At 44.3% G+C, this 15,799-nt stretch overlaps 1 protein-coding gene across 1 annotated transcript in view; it reads left to right on the forward strand.

Annotated features, from left to right (window-relative positions):
* Positions 1-15,799, forward strand: part of LOC114873280 (teneurin-a) — a 447,603-nt gene that overhangs the window by 168,259 nt on the left and 263,545 nt on the right. The window contains 2 exon segments of the mRNA XM_029181455.2: positions 12,324-12,527; positions 13,105-13,272. Coding sequence (XP_029037288.2) covers positions 12,324-12,527; positions 13,105-13,272 — 372 coding nt within the window.

The raw sequence follows: 15,799 nt of genomic DNA on the forward strand, positions 1-15,799 counted from the left end.
ATACCTAATAATTTTATCGAATCATCCCAAATAACACGGGGTTGAGGTGAATTTCTGGGAATCTTCTGCAAAGACCAGAATGAGGTACACGGATGTTCAACAATCTGGGTTACAGTGTGTCGCTGAAATGGTTAGCGGTATGCGGGAAGGGTTTCAAAGGGCCCCGCTAATGTTCGCATAACGTGGATACCGGATGAACGACACACAAGGTAGGCCTACATAACCATAAGCATCGTTAGGTAAGCTTGCACCATCGGGGCTATATCGTGCAGCAGGCGCCACCGCAACACGTTCTTGCACAGTGTGCCAGTACACGTGTACCTCTGAGCATTTACCAATAAATTTTCCTTGCAAATCCTAACCACGACGTTTCCTTGCACGATGCTGCGCGATCTGGCGACGATAGCGAGTTGTCGTTCAGAAGGAGCGTACGTTGCTGAGATTCGACGATGTCAGATCAATGGGAACAGATAAGGAGGATTGTTATTGCTCGTAGCAACGAGACGAAGAAGATCAGAAGATTCGAGGAGAGATCGGTCACGGTAAACGCTGCCAGTAGGAGGCAGTTTAAGAGGATATATCGGTGGTCAAGTGGAAATAAAACGTCTGTGTCGCTGGATAATGCCAGCCGTTAATATCGGAACAACGACGTGGCTATCCGTGAATGCAGCCAACATTTTTCGTACGCCATTTCTGAATTCGTTTTAAAAGCGTACGGTATTGTGTTTTGATAGAAACGTATCGGGGCTATTGGAATTAACGATCGAATTCGATTGAATTATTCCATCGATTGATCGCAAATGGAATGCTCGACGATTAAACAGAAATTGGTCTCCGATTGATCTTTCGCATCGTAGATCAGGAATAATAATCGGAAAATCACGTCGCCGGTGTAAAGCAACAGGCATCGCAATCCACGCAAGAACGAAATTACTGGCTACACACAAATTACGAACTGGATACGCATCTCTCGTTTCCCGTCCCGACCCACCCTTCCTTCCGCCGAACCCGTAGCTTGATCATAAAGCTCGTTTCAGCTCTACATACCAGCTTCCTCGTAAATATCATTCTCGTTTTACGTAGATGCAGCTTCTCATCGGCAGAATAAACACGCCGGAGGTAAGGTTACCCTAACGAGGAAACGTTGCCCCTCGATCTGCAGGGAGACGATGTTTCTCTCTGGCTTTATTATTGCTGTCGAGTAATTAAACCGTTTTCCGTGTTCCTGCTTTTAAATCAAACGCCGCAGACGTATCTGTCCGCACGAATTTTTCGAATGGCTTGGATTAATCGTTGCCGGACAACGAATGGCATTCGTCAATATTGAAATATGAATCGCAAATATTCATTTGAAAAAAACTTTCATGAAATCGGGGAATCTTGATGGCACGCATCGATATTCGGTGGTCAATATGAATATTTATTCAAGCGTTATGTTATGACTTTCAGAAGGGGTCAGAATGCTGAGATTTCATGTCTCTTTTCTTTCACATCGTCCCACAGACACGTATTATAAGCAAGATACGAATTCCATCAATGTACTTGCAATTTCATCAGGATGCCACTGCACTATTTATCACGGTAGCTTCTGGTCGCTGGATGGAAGAACCGGTAAAATCGAATCTCGACCGTTCTTCGTCCATCGGTTCTCTTATTAAAATTAAAATCCAGCTATCTCGAGTGTAATTACGCGTCGTGGCTAGATGACTCGAGAGTGATTAGCAAGAACGTCGTGGAGAACTCCAACGGTTGGCGTTGATATCCGCGGGTACCGTGGCGGCACCAATAAGGGTTGGAAGAGAAAAACAAAAAAGAAGAGGGAAAACGAGTACACCACCCGATACAACCATGAGCTTTCTCATTATTTTAAGTGACTTCAGAGACAGAGGCCGGCGTGTAGGTATATACGCGCCATATATCACCACTTGCCACTCAGGCCAGGGCTGGTATCGTGTAATCGAGTTGTCAGGCAAACTACCCCTTACAGAGAATGGGTCTACTATCGTTGTCGCCGCCGCAGACGCCACCGACGCCATAGCAGTCGCCTAATGCACGCGTTATTACGTTACACGCATTTAAAACTTGCCTCCTATTAGCAGTTTGCCATCATCTGCGGCTGCTGGTACCATGGATCGAATTCAAGGAAGGGATCGATGCGTCCTCTTCCTCCTCGTTGTCCTCGTATCGACTATGCACGCTTCTAACTTTGTTTCCTCCTCGAACGGATTTAATACTTTGCTGGCTATTACGTTCGACGATCTAATGGATCGCGTGCTTAAAACGTTTAGTCCTGATGGCTTCTCCATTCTCCTCTTTCCTGTCTTTCAGCTTATTTTTTCCTTTTACGATAAACAAGTGTCCCGGGGTCTAATTTTCTTTTATTAACACTAGAGTGATGAAGTTTCGTACATGGTATATATCTATATAATTTTTTAGAAATTTTCTAAACGAAGAAAATAATATATTTCTGATATTTTTTCATTCGTGGAGTATCTATTCTTGGTATTTCCAGCGTTGCTGCTTTCATCTTTAAATTGTATGCTCCTGGATATTCATGAGCGTTCTGTATATTGGAAACACGTATAATGCAGTGTTACAATAGACTGCTTTTCAGAAATATTAGTCCATAGTGCGTTGTTTCGCTTCTATTGTTCGATAGCCCCATTGAACAGCGATCGTAACGTAACTTTAGACGTTAGTCGATCCCCTATCCCTTACCACTCCTACGGTTTATGATTTGCAACTGATTTCGCAGCTCGATTATTTTTGACCTAAATATCAATAACTCGCGTTTAATTTCAAACCTCGCTTCGTTCTCATCTTCTACATTTTATACTTTCGGTCGAATTGAAGGAAGAACAGCGTGTAATGAGTTAACGAGCGCAAAACGATACGCTTGATATCGATGCACTCGAACGTTCTTACACCGTAAACTGGAAGATAACACTTCGCGAAAGGAAAAGGAAACGGAACGATTTTCTGGAACAAGAATACTCCGGGGGCCGGGCAAATCCGCGTGGAAAACCAATAAATCACGTTGTGTTTAACGAACCTTCATGTTTCTATGCACGCCTGTGGGAATAGCGGAGCGGAAGTGTTATTTTTACTGCGAGCCAGCCAACTGATAATGTTCGAAAAGAAGGAGGACGATGCTCGCCGGCCTCGTTACACGAAATGTACCGCGAAAGAATACTCGAGCGAGTTACAGGAACATCGACTTATCTTTCAGGTTACAGATCAGAGGAGACGCGTTTCCATATTGACCAACTGGAGCGATATCGTTGCTTGAAGCATTCATTCAGGCTGTTCTCATAGAGTAACATCGAAGATCCGCTATCCGTATTCGTTTCTCGGTGCAAAGGCCTAACGCAGAGTAACTGGCGCGCAAGTCCACTTAATAATGTAGATAGAGAATACCCGTAGTCCCGTGTACACTGCGTGTAAGTCATGATTAATATTTCAGGTGTCGACCGCGAGAGGTTAGGAAGGTTAGGGGGAGGTTGGTAGCGAGCTTCTGATGGGGTGCACTGGACGCTCGGAACGGTTGGGGGGTGGCGACGGTAACGCTGACCATCGCCGGGCGCGGAAGGTTCGCCAAGGTTTCGTTGTCCGGTAGGTTGTTAATTATTCGGAAAGGAAATTAATGCGTTCCCGGAAATAATTTATATCGGCCGCGAAATGAATGGTTAGCAGACGGAATTATTCACCTTTTGCGTCTCGTTGTTTCGGGGATCAAGATCGTATTCGGTGAAGCTCCTTCGTATCGTTCAGATATTTTTAAGATCAGCTTCAAACGGATTGATCTTGTGAATTTTTTCTGTCAATATTATGCTGTTTACAGAGGAATTATGTTAGGTGTAGTGGAATCATCCTATTAGAGTGAAGTCTAAAAGAACCAGTTTGCTTACAAAGGGTTAACCTTCATCGATGTACAGCAATTCCTCGAACTCGGAAAAAGCTTCCGCCAACTTTGCAGAAGGGTTGATTTCATAGCAAAGAGGTAAAATCAGTCCGCGCGAGCGAGGCCGTAAGCAGTTATCCGAAGTAAGTCGCGTTATAATGAATTTACCAAGTTCGCTGTTTAACAATGCACATCTCGCCAGGCTGGTTGTGTTCCACCGCGAACGATAACCCGTTGAAATACGTTACGAGCCGACCGTTTCCGGTCCTGTAATGCCGCGGGTTTCGAGATCTTCTAATCTATTTGATACATAGCAGGCCGCATAGCTGAGATTTCTAGCGTGGCCGGAAACCGGCATTAAATCTCCTTTCCGCTCTGAAACGTTATTACTATTTTAATTGCGATCCAGGCTGACGTATCTCGCCACGGGACACGTCTGCAGGAATTTATTCCTTTCGTCTATCGATTGGTGCCGTGTCAACTTGTATTCCCATCCTTCTGGATGCTCGCAATGGGTCTGAGTGGTTGGAAAATATTTTCATACGTTCCATGAATAACAGGAAAACAAACGAGGGGAATGAAAAACACGAGCGTGCCGACTAAAGGAAAAGAGAAATTGAAATTTTCAAACACGCTGTTTTCCGTTGGATTTATGGCAACGACTCGGGTTATTTTCAACCGTAATGAATAGCTACTTCTTTCGACCTGTATATTTCAACGAACGCTACCAGAACTTTACACGTCATCATCATCATCGACGGTATGAATTACTTATCGGCATTTATTATTCGCTCGACAACGATAACCGGAAACCAGCACACAACGTACCGTTGGTCACCGATGTGAAACTGCAACCCCTATCGCACGCGAACTGTGCCTACATTTTTCTTATTTTATTATTCTTCTGGATGGTTGTTTCCTGGTGGGAAAACACGCATCGTTTGCAGACGATACAATACGAGAGGTCGATGGGAAACACGGTTCTTTGCGAAGAAACAATGAGAAGAAAAAAGAAAAATTAAACCTATACAAACGTAATCGAAGGAAATTCTTCCAGACGAAGCTATTCTTTCGAGACAAAACAATTTTACTTCTCACGACGGTGGTGCGTTCAACTGCAATTTCTTCTGAAAGAGAGTAGCGATTTTCCCGTCGTTCATTCCTTACATCGCGTTTAATTTCAAAGGCTTACGTTCTATTTTAAATATTCTTCGTGTTGTTTAACTGGATTTGTTTAGCAGATCGATGAAACTGGTGCGTTTATTTTAGTCAACGAACCACGATGTTTCTATTCGACTGTATGATCGGTATAACGTAAGATAAATTTCATTTGAATACGATTCGACTTCGTTTCTGCCTCGAGTTACGAGTTCTCAGCTTTTAGCGGTAGTTTTCTTCGTGTTGTTTCTAGGATGTTGTCGAGAACGTTGCGAGAACCAGTTAACACGCAGCTAGTTTCATCTGTGTTGAATTTACTAACATGTTAGCTATCGATTGATGAAGTTGCACGAAATTTTGTGTACAAACTCAACTACGTGGATGCATTGAAGTATCGGAGTGCTAAAATAACTGGTAATGAAGCTTATCGATTAGCATCGAAACGTGGCGCTTGTATTTTGAAGAAATAGAAAACACATTCCGGGAGGAACTTGCGGTCTCGTTAGAGAACACATTAGATTCTTGAACGGAGCATCGACTTATTATGACTCGGTGGCGGGATGTGGCTCGTTTTCCCCAAAGGTGTGCTTTAGGCTTTTTATCAAAGAGCTTGCGGTTTAAGAAGCGGAAGGAAGAGGAACGGGGTAAAGTGGGAAGCGAAACGAGGAGTGGCCCTTTCAACGGACGACACTTTGCACCTGTTGAAGATACGGCTTCTCCTTCGCTATTTCTTCTTCTCTTTTTTCACCCTGTTTCCCTCTATTCCTTTCCCTCTCTTCTCGTCTTCCTTGTCCATGCTTCTTTTCCCTTTTTCTATTTTATTTTATTATTTTTTTTTGAAGTCTTACTCTCGCACTGAAATTGATCTCGAGCCACGGGCCGGGGTTACCAACAAAAATGTCACCGAACTTTCTTCCCCGACTCGATTCCATTCCATTTGATGTCTCGGAAATTGCTTTTCGATAGCAGCCTCTCTGTAGACGGCCCCCGTTGTTCCCTATGCATATGACAGTTAGTAAAAAGACACATTGTGCTCGCTAGCAACAAGCTCTTACGCGTATTTTACCCCGGACCCTTTATCCTGTCGCGATAACCCGCCGCGAGTCCTTTCTCCTCTATCGTCGCGCGTAAAGTGAAGCTTCCTGTTCCCCTACAGGCCGATTACGATCGAATCGAAAGAAAAAAGAATAAAAGAAATTCTTTTTTCTGCAAGATCAATTGAATATAAATGTTTCGAGTACCCAGACAATTGTGTGGTTTGAAAATTTTCAATGCATAAAAGGATCGAATAAGTGATTACAAATAATTTGATATCACATGGAGTTGATACACAAGAACGATAGAAAAAAATCAATGGACAATCTGTGATACCATATTCTACTTTCTCTTACTAACTTTCGTCGCTTATTTTCCTTCCATCCTCTATACAGAATTGAATAAAAAGATCCCGTGATACGAAAAAGAAGGATCGCAACAGCGTCCATCGCTATTTTTTCTCTACAAAACATAGAAATGCGATCGAACTTTTATACCACTCGAGTGAATCGATACTTGATGGAGTAAAAAAATCGATTTGTATTTACTCTCTGCTGTGTTGTATACTTTGCCGTATTTATTCGGCCAGCTTCCAGGCTGAAACGTTGTTTGAACCTCAATGGACCGAGGCTGTAAAACGAATTGCAACCGTTCGTAGAAAAATGAAAGGTAATTCCTTCCGTCCGTCGATTTCGTTTTCACAGATTCCCGTTCGATCTTTTACGTCGTTCAATTCGGCCAGCATCTCGCGACGAATCTTACCCGTACCATCTCTATATTAAATTTCGATACGCAACTTCCCGATGAGCCCTTTCTCGTGGACGCGTCGTACACCCAATGACTCCCCTGTCTCGAGGGGTAAAAGCTTCATATTGATTTAGCCAACGTCGAGAGGGAGGAACGTAGCCCCGAACGGTATTCAAATTTCGTGAATTCATATTTGTCATGGAAGAAGGTAGGAGGATTCGCAACGATCAGTTTAGGATCTCACCAGCAGTAAATAAGTTTTTTTTTTTTTTTACGATCACGATATTACCGGTGCAATTCATGAAAAGTGCTTTGGATAGTTTCTTTCAACGGTTCCTAGCTCGTTTCATTGGTTACTCTTTATTATTAAATTATATCGAGATTCGTGTATGTACGAGCAAGCGAGAGAGTTTTCGAGGCACGTGCAATTTGCCGTAACCCCAATCTATCTTCTGATAGTCATATTTCATCACGACCCTCGTCGAATGGCCTGCGTTCGTTAGCCGAAACGCATAAAATTACTAGCCCTCCAAATTAATCGTCGAATTTCACGATCGATGGGTTTCTCCTCGGACGTAACACTATTCGCAACTAATTAAAGGAGGTTTATCGAGCATCGCTGGCTTCACAAATTGCGAGCTGATTAAGCATACTTTTTTATCTAATCCTAGGATAAAATGTTTCCCATGTTCGGAAAAAAATTTGCATAATGCAACGCGTGCAATTTATTACACTAATGATTAATCATTCTGTGCATCAATAAAAAGATTACAAATCGGTAATTTGATATAAAAATCATCAGAAACGTTGAAACTTTGAAACCGAAGAAATTTTGTAGAAATCAAAGTGTCCAGTGTCGAAAGGTGGGTCAACATTGTAACTGGAGCTTCGAGAAACTAGACGAGAGACAGGATTGATCCTATGCGCGGTGGCCGGAAGCGGAATTCGCAGCAGTTCGTGTCTTTGACCGGGTACGAGCGGGTTTCTTCGGCTCGACGGGAATTCCTTCCGTGGCGGGTGGCGCAAACCCCCGTGCTCTTGGGGGGTGGATTTTGTTTGTAGGGGATCGTTGCCATGACAGCGTACTCCGCTGTGCTCGCTCGGTCATCGAATACACCTTGGACCAGCTACGGTTGCCTTCCACGGGCGAGCGAGCTTGCGGAAAAGTTCGCCGCCCAGGGCCCCTCGCAAGCCCGTTAATTCTCTTCGCTCGTAGGACCAACAACTTCCTGCGTGGCCGCATCAATTTTACCCGGGAATTTCGCCCGGTAACCGCGATATAAATGCAACAGTTCTCCAGACACGTGACACAGTTTAATAGCCGAATACACGCTGTGTTCGAAGAAATATATCAAACATCATGCAACGTTATTAACTCTAGCAAAGCGACAAATTTTCTGATGCCTATCGAGGTGAATTAAATATCAATCTGAACTCATTTCTTTTCACGTCAAGAGCAATAAATACTTAACCAAGCAATAAAATCAGAGGATACAGGGAGCAACCCTAATCGTTTCCAGCAGAGGATTATGTCCCATCGAAGACGAAATCGAAGAAAAATGGTTGGCTCGTTTTTCATCAGGCTCGCATCACCATCGACCCTTCGTGGACGGGACAAGAGGGAGGAGTCATTTGGACTTCTCGAAATATGATGATAAATCGAAGTGTCCTATATGATCGATTCGTTGCACGTTATTTATTTTAATCAACGAATAGAGAGTCTACGCAAATACGAGCGTTGTAACTAACGGATTCCGATGCTCGCGCTGGCAAAGATCGCTGAAAACGGAATAAAACGCAAACATTCGGAGTTTGTTGCACGTGCCAGCCGTGGAGGACATTGTTCTGAGATCCTCGCGTTGGGATTTCAAGGTAAACAACGAGCCAATATTTCCAATCAACAACGGAGCGCACAATAAACCGCGCGCCGGACGGCATCGAATCAAAACTGATTCTACGGCCAGGCTGTGCCAGCGAATACCGGATGGAACACTATTATTTTTCTACCGGTGCCCTCCAGCCGGGCCGATTTAGTTTTTCAACCGGAAGTGTGACCGACGCGGAGGCTGCTGGACTATCGATTTTATTGGCTGACGGAATGGGACGTCGAACGTCAACGTTACACGATCGAGCCGACAATACGCGACAGGTGACACTGTGGAACAAAGAATAACCGTTAACAGAAAGGTGAAGGGGTAAAACGGCAACTGGGCTGTAACGCTTTGCCAAATAGTCCTGCAGTTTGTCCCTGCCACGTTGAACTTCCTACGCTCGTTAAAAACTATAATTAAACGAAGGATCAGTCTTTATTTTTTCCAAATTATTTTACTTTTACCTTCATCTCACCCCCTTAATTACAAACCATGTCGAGTTCCAATAAAAGATACATTCCCCGGTGTCCGTGAAGCTGTTGCAATAACATACATTTCTGATACGTTTCTCGGATATACGTATGTATTAAAGAGCTGACAGCGTTCCATAAAGCCCGCAGCAACGGGCGTCGCGAATTAGAAAATCCAATCCATAGAAAAGACGGCGCAAAATTGCGGGAGCAGAGAGTAAGAAAGGTCGTGAAGGAAGTTTGCCAGGCGGTGGTCGGTCGAAGAAGAGAGGAAAGCAAGGGGAAGCAAGCGAAGGGAGAGTTAGAAGGGAGAGAAGAGGGCATAACACAATTACATGTGGGGTTGATGCCGGGCCGAGCTTGCTCTCGACTGCACGACCTTCCGGTTCAGCCAGGGACGAGGGAAAGAGCCAAACGGTGGGTGGCAAGATTGAATATGAAAGTTTAATGCGAGCAATATCAGCGACGCTGGCCCGTCCCTCGGCTACTCGCTCTCTCAGACGTCTCGACTATCAGCCTGCCCATCTTGCTCTTCTATCTCTCTTTATATCATGCACCACCATCCACCGTTCTCTTCTTCGCTGAATCTTTTTCGACCTTTGATGTTACGGGCCAAAGCGTTTTGTTATCGCGATAGTGTTCACCGACGGGAACGCGATCACTTGAGAAAGCAGCAATCAGAAGTGGATATTTCTATGCATTAAAATTGTCAGGGAAGGAACTGGTTCTTTGAGTAACATCAGATATTATCTGTTCGGTGAAAAGAATTAATAAATAATTATCAGCCGAGCAAATGATATAGGGGGCTCGATCTTTAATTCATTTATCTCTTTTATCATTTACTTTCACGAGCGAACAGGACAAGTAATTTAGAGTACATTGAAATAAAATGGAACGCTGATTACCGTTTACACCGGGAAGGATAATTATCAATTAAAAACTAACTTTCGTGAGATATTTTGCTTGCGGATGGAATTCACGGTCTCGCTAAGGCGTTTAGTGACTATGCCTTCGGCTATTTGTAAAACTTTCCTCATTAATTACAGACAAGATTCAATCCCCTCGTCTCTTCCATACTAAACCCCCTGCCCGTACCCCTATCTTTTCCCACCATCCTGCTACCCTTTTGTCCTTCGCGGCGGTACGAAGTTTAATAGTGAATTAGATCGCGCGTTCTCCCATCGGGCAATTATCTGCCAATTAACAGGACGAATACTGTGATCGTTGCTGTTTCATCCAGTCATCTTGTCAGATTACCATGAACGAGCACTTTTTTTAGAAAAATTGAAAAGTTTACAGTCTACTGTTTCTGAAATGAAACAGCAAACCGGTGTTCTAAATTTCTTTTACTTTTAAGATAAGAGAACAATTTCAAACACCAAAAGTTCTGATCTTTTTAAATGTAGATTCTATATATGTAATCTCTTGCCTGTTTATACTCTGATAAATGGCAGCTGTGTTGTCGAAACGTCCACTAACTTTCCTTTCTGATCCAGCCAAGACCCAATATGCTCTTCTGTATTGCTCTTCCTATCCTTTACACCCCCTTGATCAAACGATTTTAATGTTACCATTTGCGTACATCTTAATTTTTAACAAATAATTTTTAATTCGCAACCCGTGAAAGGATTACGCCAGTAAAATTTTTGGTTATTCCCTATAAAAATAAAACGACAACCGTTGAATCGTAGACGAAATTGTGGACAGACGTGCACCAAGGTATCCGTGAATCAGCGTCGAGTCGTGCGCGATGTCATGCCGCGTCACGGACCGTCAAGCATCGTCAACAAGAATATTCCGACGTGACGAACCGTTTCTGGCGTGACGTGTGCCGAGAACGGCCAATCGTCACAACCAATCGGTAACCCGTTGCGAACAGGATGTGCCCGTGTAAACAGGATGACGGTGACGGTCTGTGACGGTGACGGGCGTCGAACGAGCAACCATTCCATAACGCGATCGAAATCACTGTATCTGCTACGATATTTGCAAGTGAATTCAAAGGCTGATAAGATTCGACGTGTTTAATTTTGCTTAAACGAATGACAGAAAAATCTAGAATTTTGTCGGTGTAAAGTGGACGTAAACAGTGATCGAGGTATTCTTACTGGTTCAAGTATCACGAATCCGTGTCACGGTTAGAAAACGAGACGACCAAGTATTTCTCGTCTACCAAGTAGTGGTTTTTACGTGTCGCTATCAAGGGTCGAGAAGCGTGTACACGGAGTTGGAATGCCTGTACTTTGGTGGGTCGAAAAGTTTAGCTGCGCGACAGACAACTTAAGCAAATGCGGGTCAGAGTAGCGACGCGAGTCAAAGTGCTGTCGTATCCCGATGGAAGCTGTGAAAGAATGTCTGACGAGGATAGCAGAAGGCTTCCACGAGGGATTAAGTAGCGCACCAGTTTGGAGAGCAGTAAAACGAAACGATGGTTGTCTCGTGAGAGCATACCACTCTCGTGATGGCACCGAAAGTACGCGTGATGCATGCGTGTGTACATGCAACTTCCCTGTGTTCGACGTCGCGTTGCATCGGTGAACGATGCGTCGGATGACTCGGTCTCGATACGCTTTCGAAATACGAACTGATGAAATCAGGAGTCATCAGGTTGGCATAGATCATCCCGAATTTATTCGCAACGTTCTCATCGATCTTTCTCCCAAAACTGTTGTTACGATACTTTATTTGAGTTATAAAATATTCTAATCTGTTTTTGAAATCGATATGACAGCCACTGTGATATTGATCGTTCAAAATATATTTTTACTCTTTCCGAGGTAAAACAAAAAGGTGACATATATCTGATGTAAAGCAATATTTTCATTTATTGAAATATGAATCATGTCAGTACATCAATAAACGGTGAAATTTTGTCAGCGTGATCGTATATCGAATTTTGCAGGAAAAAAAAAGTGAAAAATATATAGGTTACGAATAAAAGTAATTTATGACATGAAACAAATGTAAATTTTTTCTACAGCTCCTATTATTGTACTCTATTACGATAGAGGATAAAATAGTTTAAAATAACTGAGAGTGAAAGTTTTTTACTGTGACTGTCATATTCAGAAAAAAAAATTTTTAATATTGTTTCTGTAATGTTACACGAGGTTTCTAATTTGATGAAATTAATGCCCACAGGCGTTGGCGACCGATCGTACCGTACAGGTTCGGATACGGAGGGTGCAGCGACCACCGATAATCCAACGACGCCATTTCCGACGCCACCTCCAACCTTGACGCCAAATCATCGACAGGCGTCTCCGTTTCCCCTGGAGAGCACAAACTCCCGCCGGCATCATTACAATGGAAGTATATCATCCGAGAGATCCCGTAACGGCAACGGTACGTAGTTAATTAGTGTCACCAGAGAATTTTGTGCTCGCTCTTGCACGAAATACTAGTAAGTGTTCGAAATCAAGTCCAGGTAATGCGAGTCAACCCGGTTGTCCCGATTAATGCAAGAAAAACCGTGAAATTTGAAATAACATTCGCGTTACCGTGTCGCTGAATCTAGTAAATATTAATCGTATACTGTATCCACAATGGTTAATATTTTAGAGAGCATAAATGTGCGATTGTACACGGTACAGAATAATTTTTCAAGGGAAATATTTCAATCGAAGACTGTAATATCATTTTTTATATTGCGTTTGATAAATTCTATCAAGTCGAATAATTATCATTTACCTAAGTCTCTCTCGAAACTGAAGCTCCACCCGCTTTAAATCTAATCCTCGACTTTGACTTACCATTCCGCGAAGAATTCTCCGGAACAAACGTACGGTCGTTGAAAATTTATGTTCTCCAGGAATCAGCGGCTTTAGATTTCGCTCGCTTTGACTGTCTGAAATTTTTCTCACGTTCGACGAAGATATTCTAATGTACCCAAAAATATTCCAACGATTCTGATACATCGCAGGTGAAACGGTTTATGCGGCGCCGTCGAAAAAGACGAACACCGGCGGCGGGACCTTAGGGCGACGTACCCGAAGAGGTCATACGAGCGCTTTGAGCAGTAGCTCAACCGCGAGCGACCGTTCGGAAACCGTCTTCCCTGACGAGCACGCTCGTATGCATCTCACCAACGGTAAGTCAACGAATTCATTATTTTTCCTCCCTCCCTCTTTGGCTTAACATTTTTCGCGCCGTTGTTTCATCTTTCCATCGCTCATCGTATTATTTCGTTCATCGCCCGCACACCTCGTCTCGTCGAATCATTTTTTGCCCTCGCAACTTTCGCGAACAACGAGATCAGTGGGATATATATGTGTATTCATCGATTTCCGGTGTGAGCACCCTCGCCGGCTGCCGGAAATCAGAACGTAAAATTTTCCCGCGCAGCGATAAGTTAACGATCCGTGGCTCAAATGCGATTACCGGCGTAACAGGATTACCGGCTGGTATCGAGCTCCTGGCCGGAGTTAAATCAGCTTTCGCGTAAACGTGTTCCTCGTTAAAAGCTTAATATTAATAGTCACCTAGCCGATACACAAGCGGAAGACTTCGATTCCGTCCAGGCATTGTTCCGATAGCTACTCTTTGATATGTATATGTACGTATCCTGACGCTTTTCACCGCCCGCGAACGCGAACCGTGTGTATGTACATAATAAAATTCGATGAAACGGGGTATCAAACGATTCCACGCAACGTCGCGTCGTTAAATCACGGTCCAATATTTACCGCGTTACGTGACAATTACGTTCAAGTTCCCATTCTACTCGCCTCGATCTTACGACGTTGCGCGTTTCAGGAGCGTCGGTAATTGCGATGCTTGGTGAAACGGCCGTGGGCGAGGGATCTTGAGCAAAGGCAAACGCTTCAGACGGCTAACAGCCTCGTAATCGACAAACTGCCTTATGCGTTGGCTTGTTAAATAACCAAGGGACTTTCTCTCTCTCTCTCTCTCTTAGTTTTGAGAGTTAAGCTCATTGTTGTTGAATCCAGCGTCGATGTAACCGGTAACAGAGTTGGTAACGACAACGACGACGACCCAGCCGCCACCGCGTTACTCTCACCAGAGATTGTCGGAAAGAGGCTGCTGTGTCGAGTACAAACAAGGAGGTTGAAAGAGAATGCATACCGGTGAGAAAGACAAGGGTAAAGAGGACAGAGTGCTGGTAAAGAGGAGCTGAGAGAGGGAGAGCCTGAGGGTGTAACCGAGTTAGCAGTTACGAGGCCGGGCTAGTTAGAACGTAGGTCAACGGTGGAAGTTAGCTGGTAGCCTGGGTATATTGTTTTGGAATGCCGAGGGTATTTAGGACTGGGCTGGTCTGGTCACGGGCGACGTTCGCCAGCTTCCTCGGCGAGCCGCGTAACGCAGTTTTAGCGTTACCACGGAGATGAGAAAGTAGCTTTGCGGCTTCTAGAGTTGCCCGGCTCTCTCGCTGGCAACGGCGTGCTTGACGTCCACGTCGATGTCGACGTCCCGGTTGCCAAACTTTTAAACGAAATTTCCCCGGGATCTCGTTTAGCCTGGTGTTTCGCTGACGCTGGTAGCCGGCTCGCCAATTAGTCGTCGTCGGCCGATATCGCGGAAGCAAGGAAGAACAGGGGGGCGTGGGAGGTCCAGGATGCGGTGTAAGAGGACCAGGAGGGCAAAGATCGAGACCAGGCTGCTCGTCTGCCACGCCTCCGTAGATCGGTTCGTCCGGGAATTTGCCGCTCCGTGTGCCATTGCCTCTGCCTGCCGAAGTGTGATCGCATTACGCGTACATTCCGTGGAAATTAGCGACGCGGATTAAGATCCCGACCCAGCCCGTCTATGTACCGTTCCACAGGACGTGTACATAAGGTCGTACATAGCTGCAGGATGCTCTGAAGACGAATACGTAGTCGTATCTTGCCCTCGGGCTGCATCGGTTTGCCAGGACGACGTTAAAGCCGATCGTCGAACTTCTCGATGTTGACGTATCAGTAACGCGTGAGCGACGACGAGACCGGCGTACGTCTTTACGCGTGTATGTATCTTTCGATGCGTTCGTCGCCTCCGGTTACACAGCTATCATCCTAACCTGATACGCTACTGAAACGCGGTTAAACTCATTCTCGGACCGTGAAATGAGAAATCGTAAAATTAATTTAACATGTCGATCGGGTATACGGACGCGACCGAAGGGAGACCGTAAAAACCGCTCGTTTCGAAAGCAACTGTGTTTATGTCGCGGTGCCTACACAGTCCTAGTTTTTTCCAGATTCAATTTCTGGATACATAAATGGATCGCGAAATAGCATTGTTCTACTGAAATGCCTGATTTGGAAATGAGATTGAAATGGAGACAAATTGAAGTGTTACAGAAATTTAAGTAGTATAGGCCACTTTTTGTTGCCTATATATCCTCGATTTCTTTTTATTTGTCTGGGTACAGTTTCAAGATACCACCATGAGTGGATATCGTAAAGGGTCGGATATGGATGTAAGAATATTTGATAGCCAAATAGCATCATCCTGCTAGCCGTAATTCAAGTCCTGAATCTTCGAAGCTATATTGCCTGCTGGAATGTCCCTGCGGTCTAATGGAGGCATCTCGTGGCATCTATTAGCAAATGGTTCCCAACGGTCAGGGCTTACCCACGTTAACCCCGTGCTCGCCACCGTCAGAAAGACGATTGATA

Source organism: Osmia bicornis, chromosome 4 (genome assembly GCF_907164935.1).
Source record: "Osmia bicornis bicornis chromosome 4, iOsmBic2.1, whole genome shotgun sequence".
NCBI lineage: Eukaryota > Metazoa > Arthropoda > Insecta > Hymenoptera > Megachilidae > Osmia > Osmia bicornis.